Source organism: Oncorhynchus mykiss, chromosome 11 (assembly GCF_013265735.2).
Source record: "Oncorhynchus mykiss isolate Arlee chromosome 11, USDA_OmykA_1.1, whole genome shotgun sequence".
NCBI lineage: Eukaryota > Metazoa > Chordata > Actinopteri > Salmoniformes > Salmonidae > Oncorhynchus > Oncorhynchus mykiss.
The window spans coordinates 23,573,889-23,598,837 of record NC_048575.1 but is presented as its reverse complement, the minus strand read 5'-3'; the positions used below and the strand labels follow the sequence as shown (position 1 = coordinate 23,598,837).

At 41.8% G+C, this 24,949-nt stretch overlaps 2 protein-coding genes across 3 annotated transcripts in view; both read right to left on the bottom strand.

Moving 5' to 3' along the window:
* The window catches only part of palmdb (palmdelphin b), a 41,243-nt gene that overhangs the window by 6,080 nt on the left and 10,214 nt on the right, over positions 1–24,949 (bottom strand). Inside the window, exons 2-5 of one of the 2 annotated variants that reach the window (XM_021620534.2) lie at positions 19,321–19,372; positions 17,054–17,134; positions 15,381–15,511; positions 8,068–8,182 (exon numbers count right to left, since the gene is read on the bottom strand). In XM_021620534.2, coding sequence (XP_021476209.2) covers positions 8,068–8,182; positions 15,381–15,511; positions 17,054–17,134; positions 19,321–19,365 — 372 coding nt within the window. In that variant the 5' untranslated portion in view covers positions 19,366–19,372. Of the gene's footprint in view, positions 1–3,095; positions 3,401–8,067; positions 8,183–15,380; positions 15,512–17,053; positions 17,135–19,320; positions 19,373–24,949 lie in introns of those variants that run through there. The other variant, XM_021620535.2, reaches the window with a different exon arrangement.
* On the bottom strand, positions 4,824–7,999 carry LOC118936499 (palmdelphin-like). The gene is made up of 3 exons (XM_036935211.1): positions 7,414–7,999; positions 7,172–7,309; positions 4,824–6,610 (listed from the first exon to the last, which is right to left on the bottom strand). The coding sequence occupies exons 2-3, from the start codon at positions 7,272–7,274 to the stop codon at positions 5,412–5,414; spliced, it is 1,302 nt and encodes a 433-aa protein (XP_036791106.1). The 5' UTR covers positions 7,275–7,309; positions 7,414–7,999; the 3' UTR covers positions 4,824–5,411.

Genomic DNA, 24,949 nt, shown 5'->3' with positions numbered 1-24,949 from the left:
CAGTCTCACAGGCTCTCAGGCATGAGCTGTCGTGTCCTAAGTATCTGTATGCAATAAAGAATGCAGCGTCGATGCGAGATTAGCATCAAGCACACAGAAAGAGAGACAGAACTGATGTGTTGGAACGGAACGGAACATCATCGCCGTAGAAATATAATCAAATGCACATGACCCTATGGTACCTACCAGAAGCTTCCAACAGATGAGCCAGAAGGAGATCATCTTGATCTTACTGGTCCAGACAAATCAAAATACACTCTTCACAACAAACACCCAACATGGACTCTGAGTGACTGTGTGTGGTGCAATGGGAGAAAATACACGGCCTTATTGATAACTGACCGGAGGTGTTGATCAGTGAAGGGTACCCATGTTGAAAGAACTAGAGGGGCACTCTATTGGCAGAAATGCCATTGTGATGAGGTTGATGCTGGAGATGGTTGTTCCTCAGGCTACTTCCTAATCACGGATGTGGCTACATGTTATGGTGGTGTCCTAGTGCACTCCCAGTCACTGAGTGGCCATTGAGTGCCCCCTGTGTAATCCATGGACTTTTAGCAAGCCACTCAATAGGTGACTAAGGTCATGATGGGATTGATTTTAGCCTGAATGGTGGCATCATGGAGATATTTTCTGCAGGGAATGAGATTGAAAGCTGCATGTGATATTTGTGATGTGTTTTTGTTGTTGTTGTGTGTGTTCCCAGCTTGCGAAGCATCATCCAAATTACACATCAACTAAATGCCACGTTGAATTCTGAAGTCGCTTGCATGTGCGTCATTCGTAAGTGCCTGCAGGAGGCAGGATGCTTGGCAAGAAAGCTGTTGTACACTCTGCTTATGAGTTTCAAGGCTGTTCTCTATACAAAAGGAACAGTAGCTGTGAAGTTCAGGAACAGAACAGGCTCGGTGAAAAGAGACATGGTGTACGTGGGTGGGTTGGAAACATGGAGTATGACCAATGATGTATATAAACCCTGAATTGCTCATGCTATGTACTGGCCATTAAGAGGCTTTGAACTGACCGGTCGGGCATATTGTCACTGGAATTCTACAGTATTTTGATTAAATGTTTAAAGTCAAAATTGTAAGTGTATTTAAGTATTTTGTTGTTTTAGTGGAGACAGTAACATTTCGTTTTCAGGTTTAACTCATATAATATAATTTAAAAGTATGCATTAGTGTGTGTAATAGAATAACTGTGGCCAAAACTAATGTAGACATTAATAAATGCATTTAGCTTCCAAAATATTTGTACAATGACGAGGCTTCAACACAGTGCCCCCCTATGAGTCATCTAGTGTATGGAAATCATTGAGGACGACCTGAAGGAAACTAGTGTGATAGAATATTTCTAGGAAACCTTGAGCCCTGCAAGGTTTACATGTTCATCTCGTCCGAGGTTAACATATTGAAACACCCAACATTGACAATAAGAACATGAAGTCTGTCCTCTGGTGTTGATAGGTCAAATTTAACGGAAAAATGTGGTATAGTGATTTTTTGCCGGAGATTGTGTAACTAATACATGTGGTGTGTTCCTGCACTTTTGAGAACACTCTACACTGCTAGCTTGTTCACTATTACAAACGTCAATAGTAGTGACGTTCTAATTGGATGGAACTACATTTGGAGCTTTTGTTGCTATGCACTGCTAGCTAGTGAGGGTGATGTCATTATCATTTTAATTTATCAACGGGACTTGATACAGCTGTAAGAGTCACAGCCTCTATAGTAGGAGGTTAGAGAGGGTGTGTGTGTGTGTGTGTGTGTGTGTGTGTGTGTGTGTGTGTGTGTGTGTGTGTGTGTGTGTGTGTGTGTGTGTGTGTGTGTGTGTGTGTGTGTGTGTGTGTGTGCGTGTGCGCACCTGGCTATCTCTCCGGGCTGGAATGACTAGATGGAGTGGTGATGATGGAGGCCTCTTCAGCAACTCGCTATCTGCATAGTCAAGTACCTAAAACTCTTATCTCTACCTGACTCCCAGACAGCACAATGTAATGCATGTGTAATGAAATGCATGCCGTACATGCAAGGACACCTGCTGCTGCTTTCAGGCAAACACAGAGAGATGAGTTCTTATTCTTTTACCTTTGTTATTTGCAGTGCACTTGTGTGCATGTGACTTGTATGAAATTGACAAACAAATTCCTTCATTTTGATCTTGTTGATGTACCTGTAGCAGTCAGAGCATTGGGCCAGTAACCGAAAGGTTGGTCGTTTTTATTCCTGAGCCGACAAGATGAATAATCTGTCGACGTGCCCTTAAGTAAGGCACTTAACCCTAATTGCTCCAGGGTCGCCGTTGATAATTGCAGACCCTGGCCGTGACACAGGGAGAGTTGGTATATGCAAAAATCACATTTCCAATTTACACAAGTATTAATAAACACTTCTACATGTGTGAAATACGACAATTATAAGCACCCACCAAATAATTATTTGCAAATACAGAAAATAAATGAATAGAAAGGAGGATCTTTCCATTCAGAGGTTTTTTGATCGAAGAAGAAATTTTGGTAAAAGATCAAATTAAAACATTTGTAATCTCTTTCTACACACTTAAATTTAACCCCCAAAACCCCCAAAACCCCCAAACCCTCTCAAATGACCTGAATACGTCAATTCATTCAGCAAGGATTTAGTTTTTGGCTATTATAGTCCAAAGTGAAATATAAATATAAAATATGAGCATTTGAATATAATCCAAATGTATTGTCAGAACATCTTCATTTTGTTCAGAATGTAATCATATATTTCCGTTGTACCTGTGGCTGTGTCGTTTTTCTGTATTACAACAATTATACCGTCTTTGACCAACCTCAGCGGATCTATACCTAATCTAACGCACCATCACACATTCACACACTGTAACACACTCCAATTCAACACCCACTTCTAGTCCACTATCTATATGATCCCCTTTCACCATCATAATCCTTTTAGACTTTTACAAGAGACAATTGCAGCAAACCGATACAAGTTACATCATGCAATAACAGTTCTGGTCTATAAAACCAGCTGGTATTTCTAGTCCCTGTCAGTACTCCGTACAAAGGAAAAACTCTTCTGTCTGTGTTATTGTTGCTGCGGTCCTACCTTATGCCAGTCCAGCAGGTGATTGTAGACTGGTTTTGGCTAGCAGTGTTAAGCTGGCGCTCTGTCTCTCTGTAGCCTCAGAGACTAGAACTCTGATTATGAATGTGTGTAGAGGGGAAGCAACCAATAGCAGAGCAGTGTGGATGGTGCAAAGAGATGGTCTCTCTCTCTCCTTTTCCCTTGCACACACACACTGTCGCATATTCATAAAGAGCGTACCCAAGACTTCTCTGCTGTGAGTAACGTTGAGAATGCTGATGTTTTGTACTATGATAACCCTGTGACGCATTTAGTCAAAACCAGGAACTTACTGTTCAAGTCCTAATCTTTCCAACCTTCTCTGGTTTTTTTTCCTGAGGTTTGTCCAGTGTGCTGTAACTTGAACTGATGATTGCATGTATTTCGAGTTCAGATATGCTTTTTTTTGACTATTTCAATTGATAACAATCCCTTCACTGAATGTATGGTCAATCAATGTACAAGCTCTCAACCATAGAAATAACATGTTGATAAAAGTCTTTCTTATTCATTTTCTTTGGTTATTCAGATAACACATTTTTATTTTCCAATTTAGTATGCAATATTACCAATGGCATTAATAATTCAGGAATGAATTCCTCATTGTAGATTTTGTAAAAGCACTGACAGCAGAAAAAGGTCGGTCACTTTGGCATTAAAACACCTTCACAGCCATTTTAGAAATGATCAGCAAATGTCTTTGAATAAATATTGTTGCTGATTGAATACTACACCTAATAAATTTAACACAGGCATACCATAAATGCATGATTGACATACAGACATTTTCAATTTCACACATTCATAGACCATCTTGGCACTTCCATGATAATATAAATACAATTCTGATCATCTGTCTTGTCAGTGGTCTGTCTCTTAGAAGACGTCCTGTATCTGATGAGCAAAATAGTGTGTAGAAAAGGTCTGTTTCATAGGACCACTCTTTTCTGTTCCTTATTCTTCACAGAATAGTAACGTCAGGGACGGGTATCAATCACTTTGCCGGTTACACTTTCCCCCTAGCTTTGCCATTCTCATTTTCAAAGCTGTGGATAAGAAAAATGGAAAATGTTTAAGTTCAATATTTTTTGACTGAATCTTGATTTTCACCTAAATTAAAGTCAATCATCCCACAAACCCAGTAATATAAAATGTTCTCCTGAAGGTTTCCATGGTATAAGAAGAACAACCTGTGTGCATATCCATACGTAATACTTGTGCATTGTCTTGCTGTCTCTAAGATTTCTTCTTTAGGAAATTTTTTTTTAGGGTGGAAGGGATTTTTTCCATGGAAATTGTAGCTTATATAATGGTAAGAAAACGCTTATGTAAGTATTTCTCAAGCAAATGCCACTTCATGTTCCTCAGCGTAAGTCTGGGCTTTTCAGATGGATTAGGAAGAAATACCCAACGACATGCTTGCCAATAGAGACCCAAAAGAAAACAGCGTAGACAGAACGTTACCTTGAACATGGAACACAGTTCAACGTCTGTACCAATGCAACACAACAATGGAGAGTGAGTTTCAGGGAGGAGGAAAAACATAAAACAACTAAATGGTGATGTATAAATGATCGCCCTTTGAAGTCAGTTAAATCATTATATTGAACGAGTATTGTAGGATTGGCGGTATAAGTCAGTTAGTCAGCAGTTTAGCCATGCTGTGAAGTTGTAGTCTGAATTGACAAAGAGAGAACTGCAACCAGTGGATAGTATGACAAATGAGTTTTAATTATTTTAGATTCAAGAGCAGACATTATGCAGAACAGTTAAGTTAGATAGCACACACATACATTAGAAATGACCAAGCACTTAATCTTATATAAAATCAAATAAACATCTCATTCGAGAAATGTAATGCCTTTCCTTACAAGCAGCAGCATCATCTTTGGCATTCAGTACACCTGTACCCAGAACATGACCAAGCAAATGTTGATGTGTTCAGCAGTACGGCCACTGGATGGAGCTAAAGTCTTAAAAAAAAAACAAGTTAGTAATACACTGATTTACATGACAACATCTCTCCGATATTGTTTCCGTTCAAAACAGTTAAAAGCTTTCATTCAGTTGTCAAAGCTGACTATAGTTCAAATAAGGCCACATAAAGTAATGCCAGGTGTGGTAACCGCTCTAAAACTGTGCCTTATTATCTTGTTAAAGGAAGACAAAAGAGGGTGAACGTAGGGACCACGGGTTAGAGAATGCTGTACATGCTTGGGCTGTGGGTAGGTTGGCGCAGATGCCACAGTGTTCGCGTGAGAGAGAGTGTTAGGCTGTTAGAGTAGATGAGAGGCTAGGTTAGCATTTGATGAGAGGGATTGAAGAGCCCCAGCCCCCTAAGCAGCAGCAATTTTTTTTGCCCGTCTTGATACCTGCGCTCATGGGCACTTCCATGGCCAGGGGCTGTTGGTCTGGGTCAGAACTGCGCTTGCCAGGTTTGTGGGTGAACGTGGGTCGGTGTAGCAGACTCTCAGAGTTTGTGGAATCTGCAATATAGTCTGTGTTGTTGTTGCATATAGCTGTGGGTTGGAAGATCTTGCTTCGGTATCCCTCGGGGTGGTATGAGGGTACGTTGTTGTCATCTTCTTCATCATCATCATCGCCGTTTCCGATGACGACCAGCTCGGCCTGGATATTCTCCTCATCTTCCTCCTCTGCTGCGTTCTGGTAGCCCATGAAGATCATTGTCACTGGTTCAGAGTCCAGATCAGGTGGCAAGGTGTTCATGATGTTGAAGGAGGACTCACCACTGTCACTGGTGTAAAATGGTGACTGTCGACTGCTGGGGTAGAATGGAGACTGCCTGTCCCAATCTGTCACAGTATTCTCTATCAGCGGTATGGGAGTGCGGCTTTCTCCTGAACTCAGGACTGCGATGATAGCTGGTCTGTTTTTATCTGGGTGTGGGCCTTTTCCACTGCTACCATTGGTGAGGCTCTGGCCAGTTTTGAAACCTTGATGGGGGGGTGATTGAGGCTGCACTAGATGCTTGTCGGCGTGGATGTTTGGAATGTGAGTGGGGGCAGAGCTGGCTACTTCTTCCCTGCTCTGGGCTCCATCTCTGGGCAGAGCTTCTGGAAGCATCTGGAAAGGGCTGGCTTGAGGATGGCGGGTTGTAATGGATGTCCGATGGCCATTGGGCTCACCAGGACTGGGGCTGACGTGTCCCTGCTCAGGCTTCCATGCAGGGGTTGAAGGCCTGCTGGTGTAAGGAGCAGCGTAGACGGGCCTGTGGTACTGGACCTCGGTGGGGACCTTTGCATCCCCAGCCTGACGCAGGAGCGCCTCTACCTCAACGTTACTCAGTTCGCCCACCCCCACCCCATTCTGGGTCACCTGTCCCTCCGAGCGTAGGGCATAGACAGACTTCTTCCCATCATCGTAGACCTTCACACCCTTCTGTTGGAACTCTTCAGGGGTTAGGGTGGTCATGGACACGACTTGGCTCTCTCCTGTTCTTATGTCCTTCTCTACACTGATCTCCATGGCGAACATAGCTACGGAGAGAGAGAGAGGACATAGGATGGACAACAACTAGAACACAATGTGTATGATTCATATAACATCCTGAATGTATTTTGAATGTACCACAAATATGTACAGTAGGTTATAACTCCTGTCTGTAAACTGTTTTCATGTATTTATGTGTTCAATCAATAATCAAAGTATAGATCCTTGACAAATGAAAAAAAGCTTTTTATCCAATTTCCGCCATGCTAAAAACATTAAATTACAGGCTTTGAGTCCATGTTCTAGGAATCCAAATGAGTCACCGACAGAGAACGATCATATAAAGGCCCATATCACATAAAAAATACACTGTGATGTACAGGTGAAGTGCTTAATAATTCCAGATATCATCCTGCTTTTTCTGTTTTCGACACTCTATTCATTCCATTATCCTGCTTGCTGAGACCTACGGGCCTTTGACATGACGCAATGTTGTGTTAAGCACTATAAAAGAGTGCAGATGGCCACTCATTGCGTGTACACAAATATTCACTCTAAATAACATAGGCCAGATATCGCATACAGAATACTGTATATTGTTTATATACCCTGCTTTGGTTCTTCGCCATCAAGTCCTTCCTGTGGATTTTGTATTTTCCTCAGTGGTCTACTGGTAGGTGTGATGGACCTTTGCATCTGGAAATCTGGCATATTTGGAATCGGTCCGTAAATGTATTGTATCGGGTCTGTAAAGATAACATCCCAGTCAGTTCACATATGCCAACAGGTCCACCAGAAGATGTTAACATGGAATAAATATAGGAATATAATGTTAGGAAGACGTATTTACCTGCCTGGTACTCGGCATTTAACTCCTGTGTGGAGATACAGGTGTTCACAATCAAAACCGACTGAAAGGATGATGTGAAAATCACAACAGGCCAGGTGAAAAAGAAAGGATGTTAGTAATTAGTGATGATTTCCAAACGTCGCGAGGTTTGTTTCCGCTTAGTGATTAGACACCATATCCAAGGAATCAGAAAACATGCAACTAGAACAGTGGCACCTTCTGCCCTCCATCAATATAATTGCCTTCCATTTCACATCACCTTTTCCTCTGAAAGCAGACCTTTGCCAAACGCCGCACACCCACACAGTCATTTCACAGTAACCTCTTGGTGGGAAAAAAAACGACTTTAACACAAATCACTACCTGCATATTCAATTAATATCCTCCATTTCATTGGAATGAAGCCATGCCCCATAGATATAAAGAACATAGACACAGATTATTAGACATTATCCATCACCCCATTGCTGTTAGTGTAAGGCTGACGGTGAGAATGATAATCCAAGTACACTGCAAACTCAAGAGTCAAGCATTAGGCTTAATACCCAGGAACCCTTGTTGTTCTCCCAAAGAACCAGAATAATGGATATAAATACAAGTCCCACATTATAAGCACAAAGTAATGGTCTAATGTTAGTATTAGACGAGCAATACCTTGATGATGTCCTCTGCAGTCCTTTCCACCTCCTTCAGTCTCTTCAGAATCACTTCCTCGTTGGCTGAAATCTGCAGCTCCTGTGTTTCCAGAGCCTCTATTTCCGTCTCCATTCTGTAAAGTGGATGCAAAACATAGAGCAGCTCAGCAGCTGCAATCAGCCCAAACAGACAGTAATCACTCAGCAAGCAGTGGTATTCATATGGAAATTGGGAAAAACAAATTGACATTTGCATGGAAATGACCTTATCCATTGCAACCGTAATCATTGGTAGTCGGTCACTAATAGCTTAGCATGTAAATTAGCATATGCAATGACTGCTTGTTCTTTGATAGAGATAGATTGCTTGATTGAATTTGTGTTTATCAGTATGCGGCTTGGATGTCAATCAAAACAACACTGAATATTTGGCTCATATCAAATAGAAAAACATGACTATTGTACTTGCATCCAATATTGACATATTTTACATTCAATCATACTCTCATTAAGGTGAAAATTGATAGGCTGTTTATGTGTTTTTCTAAATGTGGTTGTTTTGGTCAGGGGTCAAAGTCTATTTCTGAACCCTCATCCGGATCCTTGATAGGTTGTTTTGTCCAGGTGATGAAGAGGATTTCTCTCTAGATTGGTTTGGCGCTTTTGTCTGCATCCCAAATGTCACCCTATTCCCTATATAGTGCACTACGTTTGAATAGTGCACTACTCTTGACCGGGACGCAAAGGGTGGGAATAGAGTGCCATTTAGGACATAGCTTTATCACACAACTCTGATACTGTCCAGTGAACAGAGCCCATCTCATCACATCACTGCTGGCAGGCAGGATGGCAGGACAGACAACAGACGGGTCCCTCCAGTTCACTCGTCTCTCTATTAATGTTCTACCATCAGAAAATATAACAGTGCCTCTCTCTGATAGAACATATTATCACTTACAGCTATACTCTGAGAGCTATACTAAAAGCTATATACACTAACACTATAACACTAGAGAGTAACACTCTATACTCTCAAGAAGTTAGTATTGTTATTACATAATGGTACTATTACTCTCTTAAAGTACTTATTATAGACTGGGTGGTTCGAGCCCTGAATGCTGATTGGCTGAAAGCCATGGTATATCAGACAGTATACCATGGGTATGACCAAACATGTATTTTTTATGCTCTAATTGGTTACACGTTTCTAATAGCAATAAGGCACCTCGGGGCTTTGTGAAATATGGCCAATATACCACGGATAAGGGCTGTGTTGCAGGCACTCCACATTGCATCGTGCTTAAGAACAGCCCTTAGCCGTGGTATATTGGCCATATACCACACCCCCTTATTGCTTAAATATATCTGCATTGACTCTGAGGGAGTAATCCTCTCTAAGGGGGTTGGTTTAAGCAGGCAGGGCTATAAGAACAGTAGACAGGTTGTTACGTAACAATGGTTGGGGTGGGAAGACTGTCTGTACGACCGTTGGCTGACACACAAAGCCTCTCACAGGGGTTAAGCAGTGGGTTAAGGAGCACCATCTCTGTATAATCCTTCCAATCGTTTCCCACTCATAGTAGCTCAGGCTAGAAAGGGAAAGCGTTTGAAAATCTCATGTGTTGCCCTTTGACTTAGAAACGTATGCTCTTGACTCACTAACGCGTGAATGTGTGCACTGCACTCAGTCACACACAGGCAAACATGGACGAACGCACAAGCACACTAGTGCCGAGTGATTTGTGTTTTTTGAGGTCAGTTCAGTTGCGGTTCGGTTTTTTAAAAATAATCACTGTTTTCGATTATATATATATATTTTTTTTACATTAAATGCATTCTGAAATATGACCTTGGAATTATTTTGTAGCTTTTTAAATGAAATTCCAAAGTCAAATATTTAGAACATTCAATTGCCAAAACATTGAAAACACCCCATTGTCGCTTACCAACACAGAATAAAGAAATTAAAAGGACCCCATGATGTAGTGCCTACCATCACTCCTTAGCACTTACAGTGCCTTGCGAAATATTCGGCCCCCTTGAACTTTGCGACCTTTTGCCACATTTCAGGCTTCAAACATAAAGATATAAAACTGTATTTTTTTGTGAAGAATCAACAACAAGTGGGACACAATCATGAAGTGGAACGACATTTATTGGATATTTCAAACTTTTTTAACAAATCAAAAACTGAAAAATTGGCCGTGCAAAATTATTCAGCCCCCTTAAGTTAATACTTTGTAGCGCCACCTTTTGCTGCGATTACAGCTGTAAGTCGCTTGGGGTATGTCTCTATCAGTTTTGCACATCGAGAGACTGACATTTTTTCCCATTCCTCCTTGCAAAACAGCTAGAGCTCAGTGAGGTTGGATGGAGAGCATTTGTGAACAGCAGTTTTCAGTTCTTTCCACAGATTCTCGATTGGATTCAGGTCTGGACTTTGACTTGGCCATTCTAACACCTGGATATGTTTATTTTTGAACCATTCCATTGTAGATTTTGCTTTATGTTTTGGATCATTGTCTTGTTGGAAGACAAATCTCCATCCCAGTCTTAGGTCTTTTGCAGACTCCATCAGGTTTTCTTCCAGAATGGTCCTGTATTTGGCTCCATCCATCTTCCCATCAATTTTAACCATCTTCCCTGTGCCTGCTGAAGAAAAGCAGGCCCAAACCATGATGCTGCCACCACCATGTTTGACAGTGGGGATGGTGTGTTCAGCTGTGTTGCTTTTACGCCAAACATAACGTTTTGCATTGTTGCCAAAAAGTTCAATTTTGGTTTCATCTGACCAGAGCACCTTCTTCCACATGTTTGGTGTGTCTCCCAGGTGGATTGTGGCAAACTTTAAATAACACTTTTTATGGATATCTTTAAGAAATGGCTTTCTTCTTGCCACTCTTCCATAAAGGCCAGATTTGTGCAAGATACGACTGATTGCTGTCCTATGGACAGAGTCTCCCACCTCAGCTGTAGATCTCTGCAGTTCATCCAGAGTGATCATGGGCCTCTTGGCTGCATCTCTGATCAGTCTTCTCCTTGTATGAGCTGAAAGTTTAGAGGGACGGCCAGGTCTTGGTAGATTTGCAGTGGTCTGATACTCCTTCCATTTCAATATTATCGCTTGCACAGTGCTCCTTGGGATGTTAAAAGCTTGGGAAATCTTTTTGTATCCAAATCCGGCTTTAAACTTCTTCACAGCAGTATCTCGGACCTGCCTGGTGTGTTCCTTGTTCTTCATGATGCTCTCTGCGCTTTTAACGGACCTCTGAGAATATCACAGTGCAGGTGCATTTATACGGAGACTTGATTACACACAGATGGATTGTATTTATCATCATTAGTCATTTAGGTCAACATTGGATCATTCAGAGATCCTCACTGAACTTCTGGAGAGAGTTTGCTGCACTGAAAGTAAAGGGGCTGAATAATTTTGCACGGCCAATTTTTCAGTTTTTGATTTGTTAAAAAAGTTTGAAATATCCAATAAATGTCGTTCCACTTCATGATTGTGTCCCACTTGTTGTTGATTCTTCACAAAAAAATACAGTTTTATATCTTTATGTTTGAAGCCTGAAATGTGGCAAAAGGTCGCAAAGTTCAAGGGGGCCGAATACTTTCGCAAGGCACTGTACTTAACCATAATTTATTCACATTACTTAAATAAAATATTTTTGATATGTATATTACTTATTTTTCATATAAGTACTTTATTATTTCATTTCTTCGCATCTCATCTCTTCTGAGGCAGTAGCAGCAAGACTACCAGACAACCATCTAACGCTATCTCTGTGCTCCCCAACGAGCCAAGTTCCTCTTGGCTAGCGAAAAGTTTAGCCCATGATCATTGGGTTGCCACAGCTGCCCATGCTGCAGAGCTTTCTGACAAAATCACTATTTTAGTAGTTCTTCAAAGTAGAGGCATTTTCAAGACTGCTACAACTATCAAAAGCTACCTCACAAACTGTCTCTATCCCTCTTGTCGCTGTGTTGTGTACATTCCTCTCCCATGGCGTACATTTTGTGTGCGGGAAGCTGTTCAACCACACTAAACTGTTGATTCTTGTCACACCCTGATCTGTTTCTCCTGTCTTGTGATTGTCTCCACACCCTCCAGGTGTCACTTATTATCCCTGGTGTATATATCCCTGTGTTTCCTGTCTCTCTGTGCCAGTTTGTCATGTATGCTTTTCAGTGCTTTTCCTGTACTCCTGGTCCTCCCGGTTTCCCGTACTCCTAGTCCTCCCGGTTTTTGACCCTTGCCTGTTTTCTGGACTCTATACCTGCCTGCCTGACCATTCTGCCTGCCCTGACCTTGAGCCTGCCTGCCACTTTGTACCTCCTGGACTCTGAACTGGTTTTGACAATTTTGCCTGTCTACGACCATTCTCTTGCCTATCCCTTTAGGCTTGTTTAATAAATATCAAGACTCAAACCAGCTGCCTCCCGTGTCTGCATCTGAGTCTCGCCTTGTCCCCTTATAGATGCTGGTAGGATTTAATACCAAGATATTTAGCGATCTACATTTTAAGTGGTAAATAGTTCATTGCAATAGGCTTATATTTAAGGCTACAGCTTGGCAGATAAGTTATGGTGGCCTAAACATTTTGTGGAATTAGTCATTATTGTTAGTGACAATTATGGTTGTAAGTAACGTTAGCTATATCTGATATTATAATGGCTCAGTTCAATGTTATATTAAATGACTCTCTCTTAGGGGACACTATTCTGACATCACAATGAAGGAAGATGGCCACAATGAAAGAAGTAAGTTTAAATCAGTCACATCAAGTAAACAGAATATGCATATGAATATGCAGAATATGCATATGAATGGGAGATGAAACAACATTTTTCAGAGAACATAATTGTTATGCCCCCCCCTGTGGTACATGGATGCCATAATGGATGAACAGTAACATAGTTATGATGACAGAAATGCATAATCTACATACCTAGGAGAGACAGGGAAGAGAGAACAGAGAATCTACCAACTGAGTTTAGGTTAGCTAGTGAGTTATTTTTCATAATGTGAAATCAATTCGACAGACCAGTAGTCATTTAGGACAGGGGCGTGTGTTTTATTTGGACTGGCACACCACTGTATGTTTTCAACAGCACTAACACTGTTACTGTAGAAATTCACAGGTACCTGAAACAACATCTGCCCGAACACTGTTGTTATAGGAATCCACAAGAGAACCAACATGAACTTTCCAAACACTGTTACTATATGATCAGAGAGAGGGTACTAAATATATTGTAGCACATGATAGGTTTTATCCTCTGGCTGGTCAACAGTGTTCGTGTGGACAGTTCAAGACATTTCAATGCAAAACATGTTTTATGTTATTTAAATTCAAGTACTGCCTCTCAGCGCCCGACAAAACAATTTGGGTGGACATCAATCGGGCTGTGCTGGACCAACCCATGTGGATGGCCTTCGTCCTCATCCCGATCTTTGTTCTGAGGTAGATGGTCTTCAATACAACTCAGAAGATGATCTAGTCCCAGATGACTGAGACAGACACGGAGCCCAAACAGACTTAAGAACTAAATGAACTTCTGCTTCTGTCTGTAAAATTTAAGTATAGTTTGACCAATGATTGCCAAGAGGACATCATGAATCTTGTGGGTGGGAGTAATTCCGTTAGTGTCTCAAATGTATGTGTTTTGATGACATGAAACAGTACATGGAAATTCACTACGTGTGAGAATTGTTGTCTTGGTGGAACATTCTGATGTGAAGGTGCATTGCAGGAGCTGTGAGACGGCAATCGAAAAACCAGAAAGACAAAGACGGTATCTAAAAAATATATATTTGCCTTTGGAAGAGCAAATAAAGAATATGTTGCAGGAACCTGAGATTGTAAACGATCTAAAGCATAGATTTGATAGTTAAAGAGAACCAATCTTCTATAGATAATATATATAATGGGAAGATGTATAAGGAACTGTCGCCTCTAAATTCTCCCGACAATCTGTCCCTTCAGTTGTGAGTTCCAATTTTTAAATCCTCATCTTTTTTAGCATTTGACCACATCTTCGTACTGTTAATGAGCTTCCTGTACATCTGAGAACGAACACGTCCTTCTCTGCGGTTTATGGTTTGGGCCCCAAAAGCCACACATGAACACATGCTTGAAACATTTTGTAGCTGAATGTATTACTTTGCAAGATCAAGGTGTCAAATGAAAAAATCCTGAAGGTGAAATTGTGACTAACAAAATCTTTCCTTTAAATTTAGTCAGTTACACAGCTGCCAGACCTCTTCTTCAAAACTTTAAACAGTTTCATGGGGAATTTGGCTGCTCTTTTTGTCTCCATAAAGGTACTGTAATAGCAAAGGGAAGAGGGCATATCCTTTTGAGGAAAACTGTCAACTCAGAAATCAGTCTTTAGAGTAATTTATTTATAGATTTAGCAACATAGTCTGGGATAGCTGTAAAAGGAATTTAAGGCCCCAGTATTTTATCTCGGCTTGAACATTTTGACATAATAGTGGGACCTATCCCAGATTATATGCATAATGTGCTATTGGGGATTGCCAGAAGCATGACCAGTTTATGGTTAAACAGAGAAAATCATGAGATGTCATGGTATATAGGTTGATCAACTCAACATCTAGATGACATGCTTTTGAATATAAAGACATCATACAACGTCTCACTTGTAACACATTCAGTCACCCAAAGAACATTTTGGAAGGCACACAAATGGTACACGTGGCTCCTGTACACTCTTAGAAAAAAAGGTGCTACCTAGAACCTATAAAGGTTCTTTGGCTGTCCCCATAGAAGAACCCTTTGAATAACCTCTTTTGGTTCCAGACGGCTTTACCTGGAACCAAAAAGTGTTCTACCTGGAACCAAAAAGGGTTCTACCTGGAACCGAAAAGGGTTCTCCTATGGTGACAGCCGAAGAACCCTTTTGGAACCCTTTTTCCCTAGAGTGTGCTATAGTCTTCCACTACTTTAAGGAATCAGATTGTTACCTAACTCATTGGTTAAAACTCGCTAAGAGGTTTTACCACGTATTAATAGGTTGAATATTTCCCTATTACACCCTACAGCGTGCCACAGTTCGTTCTTGATGCGATGTTTCACGTGCTTGACATGATTTCTCTCTATGGAATTTCTCTCAAGTAATTAAACCGATGTCAGTCAATTAGTTGTTTAATAACTGGAAAAAAGTAAGACATTTTGGTTAATCACAGCACTAACACACACACGCACACGCACACACGCACACACGCACGCGCACGCGCACGCACACACACACACACACACACACACACAAACACCTCACCATTCATCCCATTCTAAGATGTACCTGTCAATGTTACTCTGCAGTAATAGGGTTTGCTCCTGGTCGCCCTGGGCCTGTAGTTTGGTGGCCTCCTGGTCCTCCTCACTCTGAGGGCTTAGCCCATCCATCAGCCATTGCTCTCGAAGGGCTTTTTTCTATTTGGGGAAACCATCAATAGACTATGTTACACCATGAACTATAGTGTTGTAACTCAACAACTGTTGTGTGTGTCCCCAATGACTGCGTAGATATTTAAATTCCATTCCATTCTTTTTGACTTCAGATAAAATGCATATGCACTAGGTTTTTAACAATGTACAGTGCATTCGGAAAGTATTCAGAACCCTTGTCCTTTTCCACATTACATTACAGCCTTATTCTAAAATAGATTTTTTTTAAATATCTCATCAATCTAAACAAAATACCCCATAATGACAATGCAAAAACAGGTTTTTAGACATTTTTGCAAATGTATAAAAAATGAATTAAATATAATTTTTACGTAAGTATTCAGACCCTTTACTGAGTACTTTGTTGAAGCGCCTTTGGCAGTGATTGCAGCCTCAAGTCCTCTTGGGTATGACGCTACAAGTTTGGCACACTTGTATTTGGGGAGTTTCTCCCATTCTTCTCTGCAAATACTCTCAAGCTCTGTCAGGTTGGATGGGGAATGTTGCTCCACAGGTCTTTTCAGGTCTCTCCAGAAATGCCTGTGTGCTTAGGGTCATTGTCCTGTTGGAAGATGAACCTTCACCCCAGTCTGAGGTCCTGAGTGCTCTGGAGCAGGTTTTCATCAAGTATCTCTCTGTACTTTGCTCCTTTCATCTTTCCATCGATCCTGACTAGTCGGCCAGTCCAGGCTGCTGAAAAACATCCCCACAGCATAATGCTGCCACCACCATGCTTCACCGTAGGGATGGTGCCAGGATTCCTCAAGACGTGGCACTTGGCAGAAGAGTTCATTCAGGCCAGAGAATCTTCATGGTCTGAGAGTCATTTGGGTGTCTGTTGGCAAACTCTAAGCAGGCTGTCATATGCCTTTTACTGAGGAGTGGCTTCTGTCTGGCTACTCTACCATAAAGGACTGATTGGTGGAGTGCTGCAGCTGGGCAGCTACCTCTAGGAAGAGTCTTGGTGGTTCCAAACTTTTTCCATTTAAGAATGACGGAGGCCATTACGTTCTTGGGGACCTTCAATGCTGCAAAACATTTTTGGGACCCTTCTCCAGATCTGTGCCTCGACACAATCCTGTCTTGGAGCTCTACAGACAATTCGTTTGACCTCATGGCTTGATTTTAGCTCTGACATGCACTGTCAACTGTGGAACCTTATATAGACAGGTGTGTGCCTTTCCAAATCATGTCCAATCAATTGAATTTACCACAGGTGGACTCCAATCCAGTTTCTAGAAACATCTCAATGATTATCAATGGAAACAGGATGCACTTGAGCTCAATTGTGAGTCTCATAGCAAAGGGCCTGAATACTTATGTAAATAAGGTATTTATGTTTATTGTTTTTAATACATTTGCCAACATTTCTAAAAACCTGTTTTCACTTTGTCATTATGGGCTATTGTGTGTATATTGATGTGGAAAATTTAGAATAAGGCTGTAACTTAACAAAATGTGGAAAAAGTCAAGGTGTCTGAATACTTTCCGAGTGCACCGTAAATAATAGTTTGTACTAAAACGTACCTTCAAACATTGGAGTTTTAATTTTTCCTCCTCAATTTGTCTCCTTTTTTTTGCGATGTCGTCCTGGACTCTTCTTTTCTCCTGTGAAGACATTCAAGCATGGCTTTGTCAATGGAGAGATTCCACCTGTTTTTGTCGTTTCATAGATTGAAATTAATCTACAGCTAGTCATGGCTATTCCAACCAATGGGAATGCCCCAGCTCCCCACTGTGTCCAATCAAGCAGGGAGGTGCCTGTGACATCATAGCAAGTCAGATACAACCTGTCCACAGTGTCCATCTGCTCAATATAACAGTTTAGCAGTTTCTCTCTATAAATACCCTTTGGGTTGGTTTCCAAGACACAGATTAAGCCTAGTCCTGGACTTAAACACTATTTCAATTGCTCTGTCTAGGAAATCGGCCCAATGCGTATAGGCCTACCCTGTATGGTTGGATTATTAGGTTGACCCAACTGCTGGGTACAGGCTTTGGGTCACTTCGTTGCGATCTATTCTTTAAAAAGAGCAGGGTTGGGTTGTTGATGTTGGGTTATTGGTGCTGGTTTATTGAGATCAGAAGACTGGAGGTGTAGCTTAGTAGGAGCGTGGCTTTCAGAGAGTTATGCTTAGCCACCCGTGAAATGACATTCCTGTTCATCTGTGCTGTTGTATAGTTTTCACATGTTAAGGGTGAACATTGACATTTTTGTAGCTTCAATGAGGCTTACAGAAGTGTATTAGTTCCCTAAAAGCCTATGCAAATCCCATTGTTGGGATGGATACCACCTTATCACAATAATATTAATATTCTAGAAGATTGTGCAAAATCCCCCAAAAAACACATGTAATTTGCAGTATGTAAACTTAACATGACAAACAGGAATGGAATTTACTCTCACGGGTGGCCAATAAGATCTATCTGAACTCCACACCTGTCACGACTTCCACCGAAGTCGGCTCCTCTCCTTGTTCGGGCGGCGTTCGGCGATCGACGTCACCGGCTTTCTAGCCATCGCCGCTCCATTTTTCATGTGTCCATTTGTTTTGTCTTGTTCCATACACACCTGGTTTTCATTCCCCAATCAATCTACATGTATTTAGTCCTCTGTTCCCCATCATGTCTTTGTGTGTAATTGTTCATTGTTAACGGTGTATGTTCACTTGCAATACTTTTATAGTTTATGTTCCGTGTTTTTGGGTACTTACGTAATTTTTTGTGCCTATTGTTGAACGGAGTAAAAGTGTGCCTGTTTACTCTACTCTGCTCTCCTGCACCTGACTTCACCTCCCTTACACAGCCATAACAACAACCCTAATAAGCCAGGTCTCCTGAAAATAACCTAAGGATTACATTAAAATAGACCCAGCTGCTATGTGAACCAAGCATGAAACAAAAAAATACCCAACTGATGCTTAAATTAACCGATGTTTACTTAATCCCCAAAACCCAACATATTGGGTTATTCAGGAATTCCAACTAGCTCGGTCAAAATAACCCACCTTGTTCTGTCCAATATTCATCCAACGCTGTGTTACCAAAGAACCCAAATTGGGTTGTTTTTAACCCACCATTTTTGTGTGTGTAGAACCACACAATACTTCATACATTAGATCAGAAGATGTAATGCTTATTTTCTAATGGTTGTTAGCATTACCAAAGATAAATAATGCCTGTCTGTCTTCATTTTTGTGGAAAAGTTATAACTGCATAGACATATCTGTCATGTAAAGTGTGGTGGTCAGACATATTGTTGTCTATTAATAGTCCCATGTTTGATCCTTGTATTACTAAGCCCCAGGGAGAATGGATATCCCAGATGAAGTCTAGTCCACTGACAGCTAGCTCTGTGGATGCACATCTAGAGCGAAGCAAGTTTACTGAAATCAGGGAAGCGTGAAGACAGCCAGACAGGAAAATCAGATGAGGAAAGAGATCAGGTCTATAGACCTCTTAGACTACATACTGAACTGAAGTGATGAGCTCACTCTCACTTCCTGACACTAAAGTGTTTGACCTTCATTTCTAAAACAAGATATCCTGATGATTTCCTAGCTCTCTTTCACAGCTACTAGATACCGTTGCCGTCCATTCTCATTTGCAGAATCATCACAACACAAATAGCTTCATAAATGCCTCTGACCTATTTAAATGTGTAGCTTTCAGAAACACCACTCTTTCTTTCACATGAATAGAATAATTTGGGTACTGCGACAGCAAAAAAAGGATCAAATGTCTGTTGTCTCTGTGTAATGGAACAATAAAGATGTATTGTTTTGTAGCTTTACCGTTATGGCCTGGAGCCGCTCCTTCAACAGGTCGGCCTCCTCCATACTGACCCTGAAACACAAAGAGGAGCGAGAGCGTTACCCGGAAGTGTATAGGAGAGTGTGAGAGAAATATAATTTGTGAGAGCGCATGTGTGTGCATGTGTCTGTGTGTATGTATGGTTGAGAGAGGGGGGGGCATAAACAAAGAGAAAGACAGAGAGAGTTAGTATGCTTGGCCTGGCAGGGTCTGTGACAGAGACAGGAGGCAGTGATGTGATGGTGACAGCAGGCTGGAGAGAACAGAACAGAGTTGGCCTGGAAGCTTGTGACAGGAGTGTATCTGCTTGGGCCTGGGTCTGGGGAGGAAGGGAGGGAGTATGTGTGAGGCAGCCTGTGAAGGAGGGTGTGTGTCACCAGGAAGGGTTCGAGGGCTAAGCCCAAACCAAGGCCAACTGGGATAACAGGCATGTCTCTGTGACACGTCACATGGCAGAGTTATCCAGGCGAGGGGTTGGTTTATAAAGGGATGGGGCAGGCAGTTAGGCAGACACACATGCCTCTCTGGGCTGTGTATGGAATCTGACATAGCGTTACTAGATTTTTTACATGCACCGTGATGTGATCACGGTAAATAACTGCAGATAAAGAGGACATGGCACCCACCATGCAAACAGAGAGAGGAACTGACAGGTTGTACTATGACCTATGAGGATTTTAACTTGACCCCAAGGCTGATGTGCTGTTATGTAGTAAACGAAAGGGGGAAAATATAGCTTTAGTCCATGTGACACTTCAATCTGAATTGAAGTTGGATTGATGATAATAACTTGTAAAGTAAGTATGTTGTGCCGAGACGTGACATCATTCTATGATCAACTATAGCAAGATCACAGAGTTTTTCTTCACCGTGTCACCTGACCAGGAAAAACTTGAGTCATATTTGGTAACCGTTTTATAAAAGCAATACGGCACCTCTGGGTTTACTCCTAAGGACTAGGCTTAATCTGTGTCTGGGAAACCGGCCCATAGGGTGTTTAAAGAGATAAACTGCTAAAGTGTCATATTGAGCAGCTGTTTCCAGGCACATCTCTTTGCGTCATGTACTACAGCCCCTCCTACCTTATTGCTAAAGTATCCCCCTCAAGATAAAGTGAGCTGTGAGCTCTACCTGCATGCTGTCTATTGTGAGTCAGCTCAGCTCTGGGTTTATCACATGTGATTTAAGGTTGATCTGTTACTAATTGTGCGGAGTCAGCTCACTCTGTCCCCTCTTCAAATAAACACATCAGGAGGCAGGATATATCTTTCCGCAAGCAGGTCAGGGCAGGACTCCAAGGTTAGGGGGCATTCAAATAACATCCCTGAGCTATGGACCCAGCCAGGATCAGATAGCATGGCTGCCTGACAATATGCCCCATGGAAAGGCAGGGCAGCAGCCTCCAATGACATTGAGTTCCAAACAAACAATGACAGAATAATAAAATATACTAGAAATACATTAATTGACAACCCCCAAAGGGAAGGGATGTTAAAACAATCGTTTAGTGTCCTTGAAGAGATTGAAATAGAATCAACACTGAGTGACTTTCTCACAGGCCAAACATAGCTATTTTATTTCCAGCCATTACTACTGTATAAGAAAAGGAGAGCACATATAGTTATTGTTGTATTATACCTACTGTTGCATCATTTGGTAACAATAGACAATGTTCAATATGACTGTCATAATAAACTGTGCAGAAATTAGAGCTGAACTGGACTGGTTTAGTCTCATGTATACAGAGGAACTGCAAATAGTGTCCCAGTATTCAAAAGGCACATTAGTAGCAAGCTCCCTCTGAAACCACAGAAACTTAAGATAGGAATGACGGGTGCTGAGAGTCGTGTTGAAACCGGGAAAATATGATGTGTGATTTAAAAGGTGTGTGGAGGCCTTGGCTTAATTTCTATCTCTGTCTGAAGACAGATGGCTAGATGGCCAAGTATCTGGCCAGATATTCTCACAGGCTGAAGGACATATTTCCTCTCCCACATGTCTATGGCAGGGCTCCATTTAAAACTATTCCTAGATCTATCTATCTATCTATCTATCTATCTATCTATCTATCTATCTATCTATCTATCTATCTATCTATCTATCTGTCTGTCTATCTGTCTATCTGTCTTATCTGTCTTATCTGTCTTATCTGTCTCATCTGTCTCATCTATCTTATCTACAGCACATTTTGTAATTATTTTTTTAACATTACAGCCTTATCCTAAATGGATAAAAAAAAAAATCATCTTCAGTCTACACACAATACCCCATACTGACAAAACCACTTTTAAAAAATGTGGCTAATTTATAGAAAGTAAAAACTAAAATATCACATATAAGTATGCAGACCCTTTACTCAGTACTTTGCTGAAGCACCTTTGGCAGCGATTACAGCCTCGAGTCTTCTTGAGTATGACGCTACAAGCTTGGCACACCTGTATTTGGGGAGTTTCTCCCATTCTTCTCTGCAGATCCTCTCAATCTCTGACAGGCTAGATTGGGAGCGTTGCTGCACAGTTATTTTCAGGTCTCTCTAGAGATGTTCGATCGGGTTCAAATCTGAGCTCTGACTGGGCCACTCAAGGACATTCAGAGACTTGTCCCAAAGCCACTCCTGCATTGTCTTTGCTGTGTGCATATTGTCTTTGTTCTGTTGGAAGGTGAACCTTCGCCCCAGTCAGAGGTCCTGAGTGCTCTGGAGCAGGTTTTCATCAAGGATCTCTCTGTACTTTGCTCCGTTCATCTTTGCTTCGATCCTGACTAGTCTCTCAGTCCCTGCCACTGAAAAACATCCACCACCATGCTTCACCGTAGAGATGGTGCCAGGTTTTCTTCAGATGTGACGCTTGGCAATCAGAACAAAGTGTTCAATCTTGGTTTCATCAGACCAGAGAATCTTGTTTCTGATGGTCTGAGAGTCTTTAGGTGCCTTTTGGATGTAATGTTCCTTTAACAGAGGCTTCTGTCTGGCCACTCTACCATAAAGGCCTGATTGGTGGAGTGCTGCAGAGATGGTTGTCCTTCTGGAAGGTTCTCCCATCTCCAAAGAGGAACTCTGGAGCTCTGTCAGAGTGACCGTCGGGTTATTGGTCACCTCTCTGAACAAGGCCCTTCTCCCCTGATTGCTCAGTTTGGCCGGGCAGCCAGCTCTAGGAAGTCTTGGTGGTTCCAAACTTCTTCTATTTAAGAATGATGGAGGCCACTGTGTCCTTGGAGACATGTTTTTGGTACACTTCAGATCTGTTCCTCGACACAATCCTGTCTCGGAGCTCTACGGACAACCCCATGGCTTGGCTTTTGCTCTAACATGCACTGCCAATTCAAGGATTATCAATTTAAACCTGAGCTCAATTTTGAGTCTCATAGCAAGGGTCTCAATACTTATGTAAATAAGGTATTTCTGTTTTTTATTTTTAATACATTTGCCAAAATTTAGAAAAACCTGTTTTTCACTTTGTCATTATGGGGTATTGTGTTTAGATTGCTGAGGGATCATTTTTATTTATTTATTTAGAATAAGGCTGTAATTTAACAATATGTGGAAAAAATATGAATACTTTCTGAAGGCACTCTGTCTGTCTGTCTGTCTGTCTGTCTGTCCGTCAGCTTTCCAAAAGTGTCTGATTGTGTAACGTCTGCTTCCAATTCACACCCTCAAACGCATAGATCCACTGAACGCAGCTCACTTTCCAGCTCACACTCTCAAACACCTAGATTCCCTGAACGCAGCTCATGCTCCAGATCCCATCCACCTGAATTCTAATCACCTGTTCACACACCTGTATGTCATTATCACACACTATTTAGTTCAGTTCTTTGCACCCCATCACTGTGAGCTATTGTTTGTTTTGTGACACACGTCTTTCAGAGCTCCGGTTTTCCTGTGAATGATCTACCTATTGCCTGATCTCCCGGACTACGTTACTAGCCTTTTCCCTGCCGGTACTGTTGCCCTTTTGGACCCCCTGTGTATGACCATCTACGCCCTGTGTTTGAAACCAGCTCTCTGTCTCCCCTCGTGTTCATTATAGAATACCTCACCAAATACGACAGATGGATTCAGCGGCGCTGCAGCTGCGTCTGGCCCGACAGGAGGAACGAATCGATGAACTCTGCAACCTCCTTCGCCAGTCCATTCCTGTTTCACCCAGGAACTCGGCCGTGCCCCTCTCACGCCTGCCTAGAGACGCCGGAGGTTACGTAAAAACCTGTGCCTCTATTGTGGCAAGAGTAACCACCTACTCAATAGCTGTCCAATTTGTCCTCCACGAAGGGGTGACCACGACTGCTCCACTTCTGCCCGGGTAAGCATCTCTACGTTTTTGAACATTACCTGAAGGCAGCTCTTCTTTCTGCTAATGGGGTCACTCAGTTTGTGGAGGGATTAGTGGACTCTGGGGCTGCAGGAAATTTAATTGATGAACAATTGGCACAACAGTTAAGGGTCAAGCTAATCCCTGTTAATCCTCCCTTTAGGATTAATGCGCTGGATGGACAACCTCTCGGAAACTGATCTTGTGAATCGCATGACCGAAAGTACCACCCTTCAGATTGGCCTCCTTCACTCAGAGGTCATTAAGTTAATGGTGTTGTCTTCACCTAAAGAACCCCTCATCCTTGGTCACCCCTCAAGGCTTAGCCTTCACGACCCTGCCATCTCCTGGTGGCAAGGGGAACTCCTGTCATGGTCTCCCGTTTGTTTTAAGAACTGCTTCAGTCTACCCTGTCAAGTCACCTCTATAGAAGGATCGGGGTCTGCCATTCCAACCCACATCCCACCTATATATGCCCAGTTCCTGAGTGTCTTCAGCAAGAAAAAGGCGTCTATTCTGCCCCCTCATCACCCGGAGGACAGCGCGATCGACCTCCTTCCTCGGGCATCGCCCCCTAAGTGTCGGACCTACCCCTTGTCCATCACAGAGAATGAGGCTATAGACAACTATATAGGAGAGGCTCTCGCCAGAAAATTCATCCGTCCATCCACATCTCCGGCTGCATCCAGTTTCTTTTTTTGTAAAAAAAAAAAAAAAAATCAAATCAAATCAAATTTTATTTGTCACATACACATGGTTAGCAGATGTTAATGCGAGTGTAGCGAAATGCTTGTGCTTCTAGTTCCAACAATGCAGTAATAACAAGTAATCTAACTAACAATTCCAAAACTACTGTCTTGTACACAGTGTAAGGGGATAAAGAATATGTACATAAGGATATATGAATGAGTGATGGTACAGAGCAGCATAGGCAAGATACAGTAGATGGTATCGGATACAGTATGTACAAATGAGATGAGTATGTAAACAAAGTGGCATAGTATAGTATAAAGTGGCTAGTGATACATGTATTACATACGGATACCGTCGATGATATAGAGTACAGTATATACGTATGCATATGAGATGAATAATGTAGGGTAAGTAACATTTATATAAGGTAGCATTGTTTAAAGTGGCTAGTGATATATTTACATCATTTCCCATCAATTCCCATTATTAAAGTGGCTGGAGTTGAGTCAGTGTCAGTGTGTTGGCAGCAGCCACTCAGTGTTAGTGGTGGCTGTTTAACAGTCTGATGGCCTTGAGATAGAAGCTGTTTTTCAGTCTCTCGGTC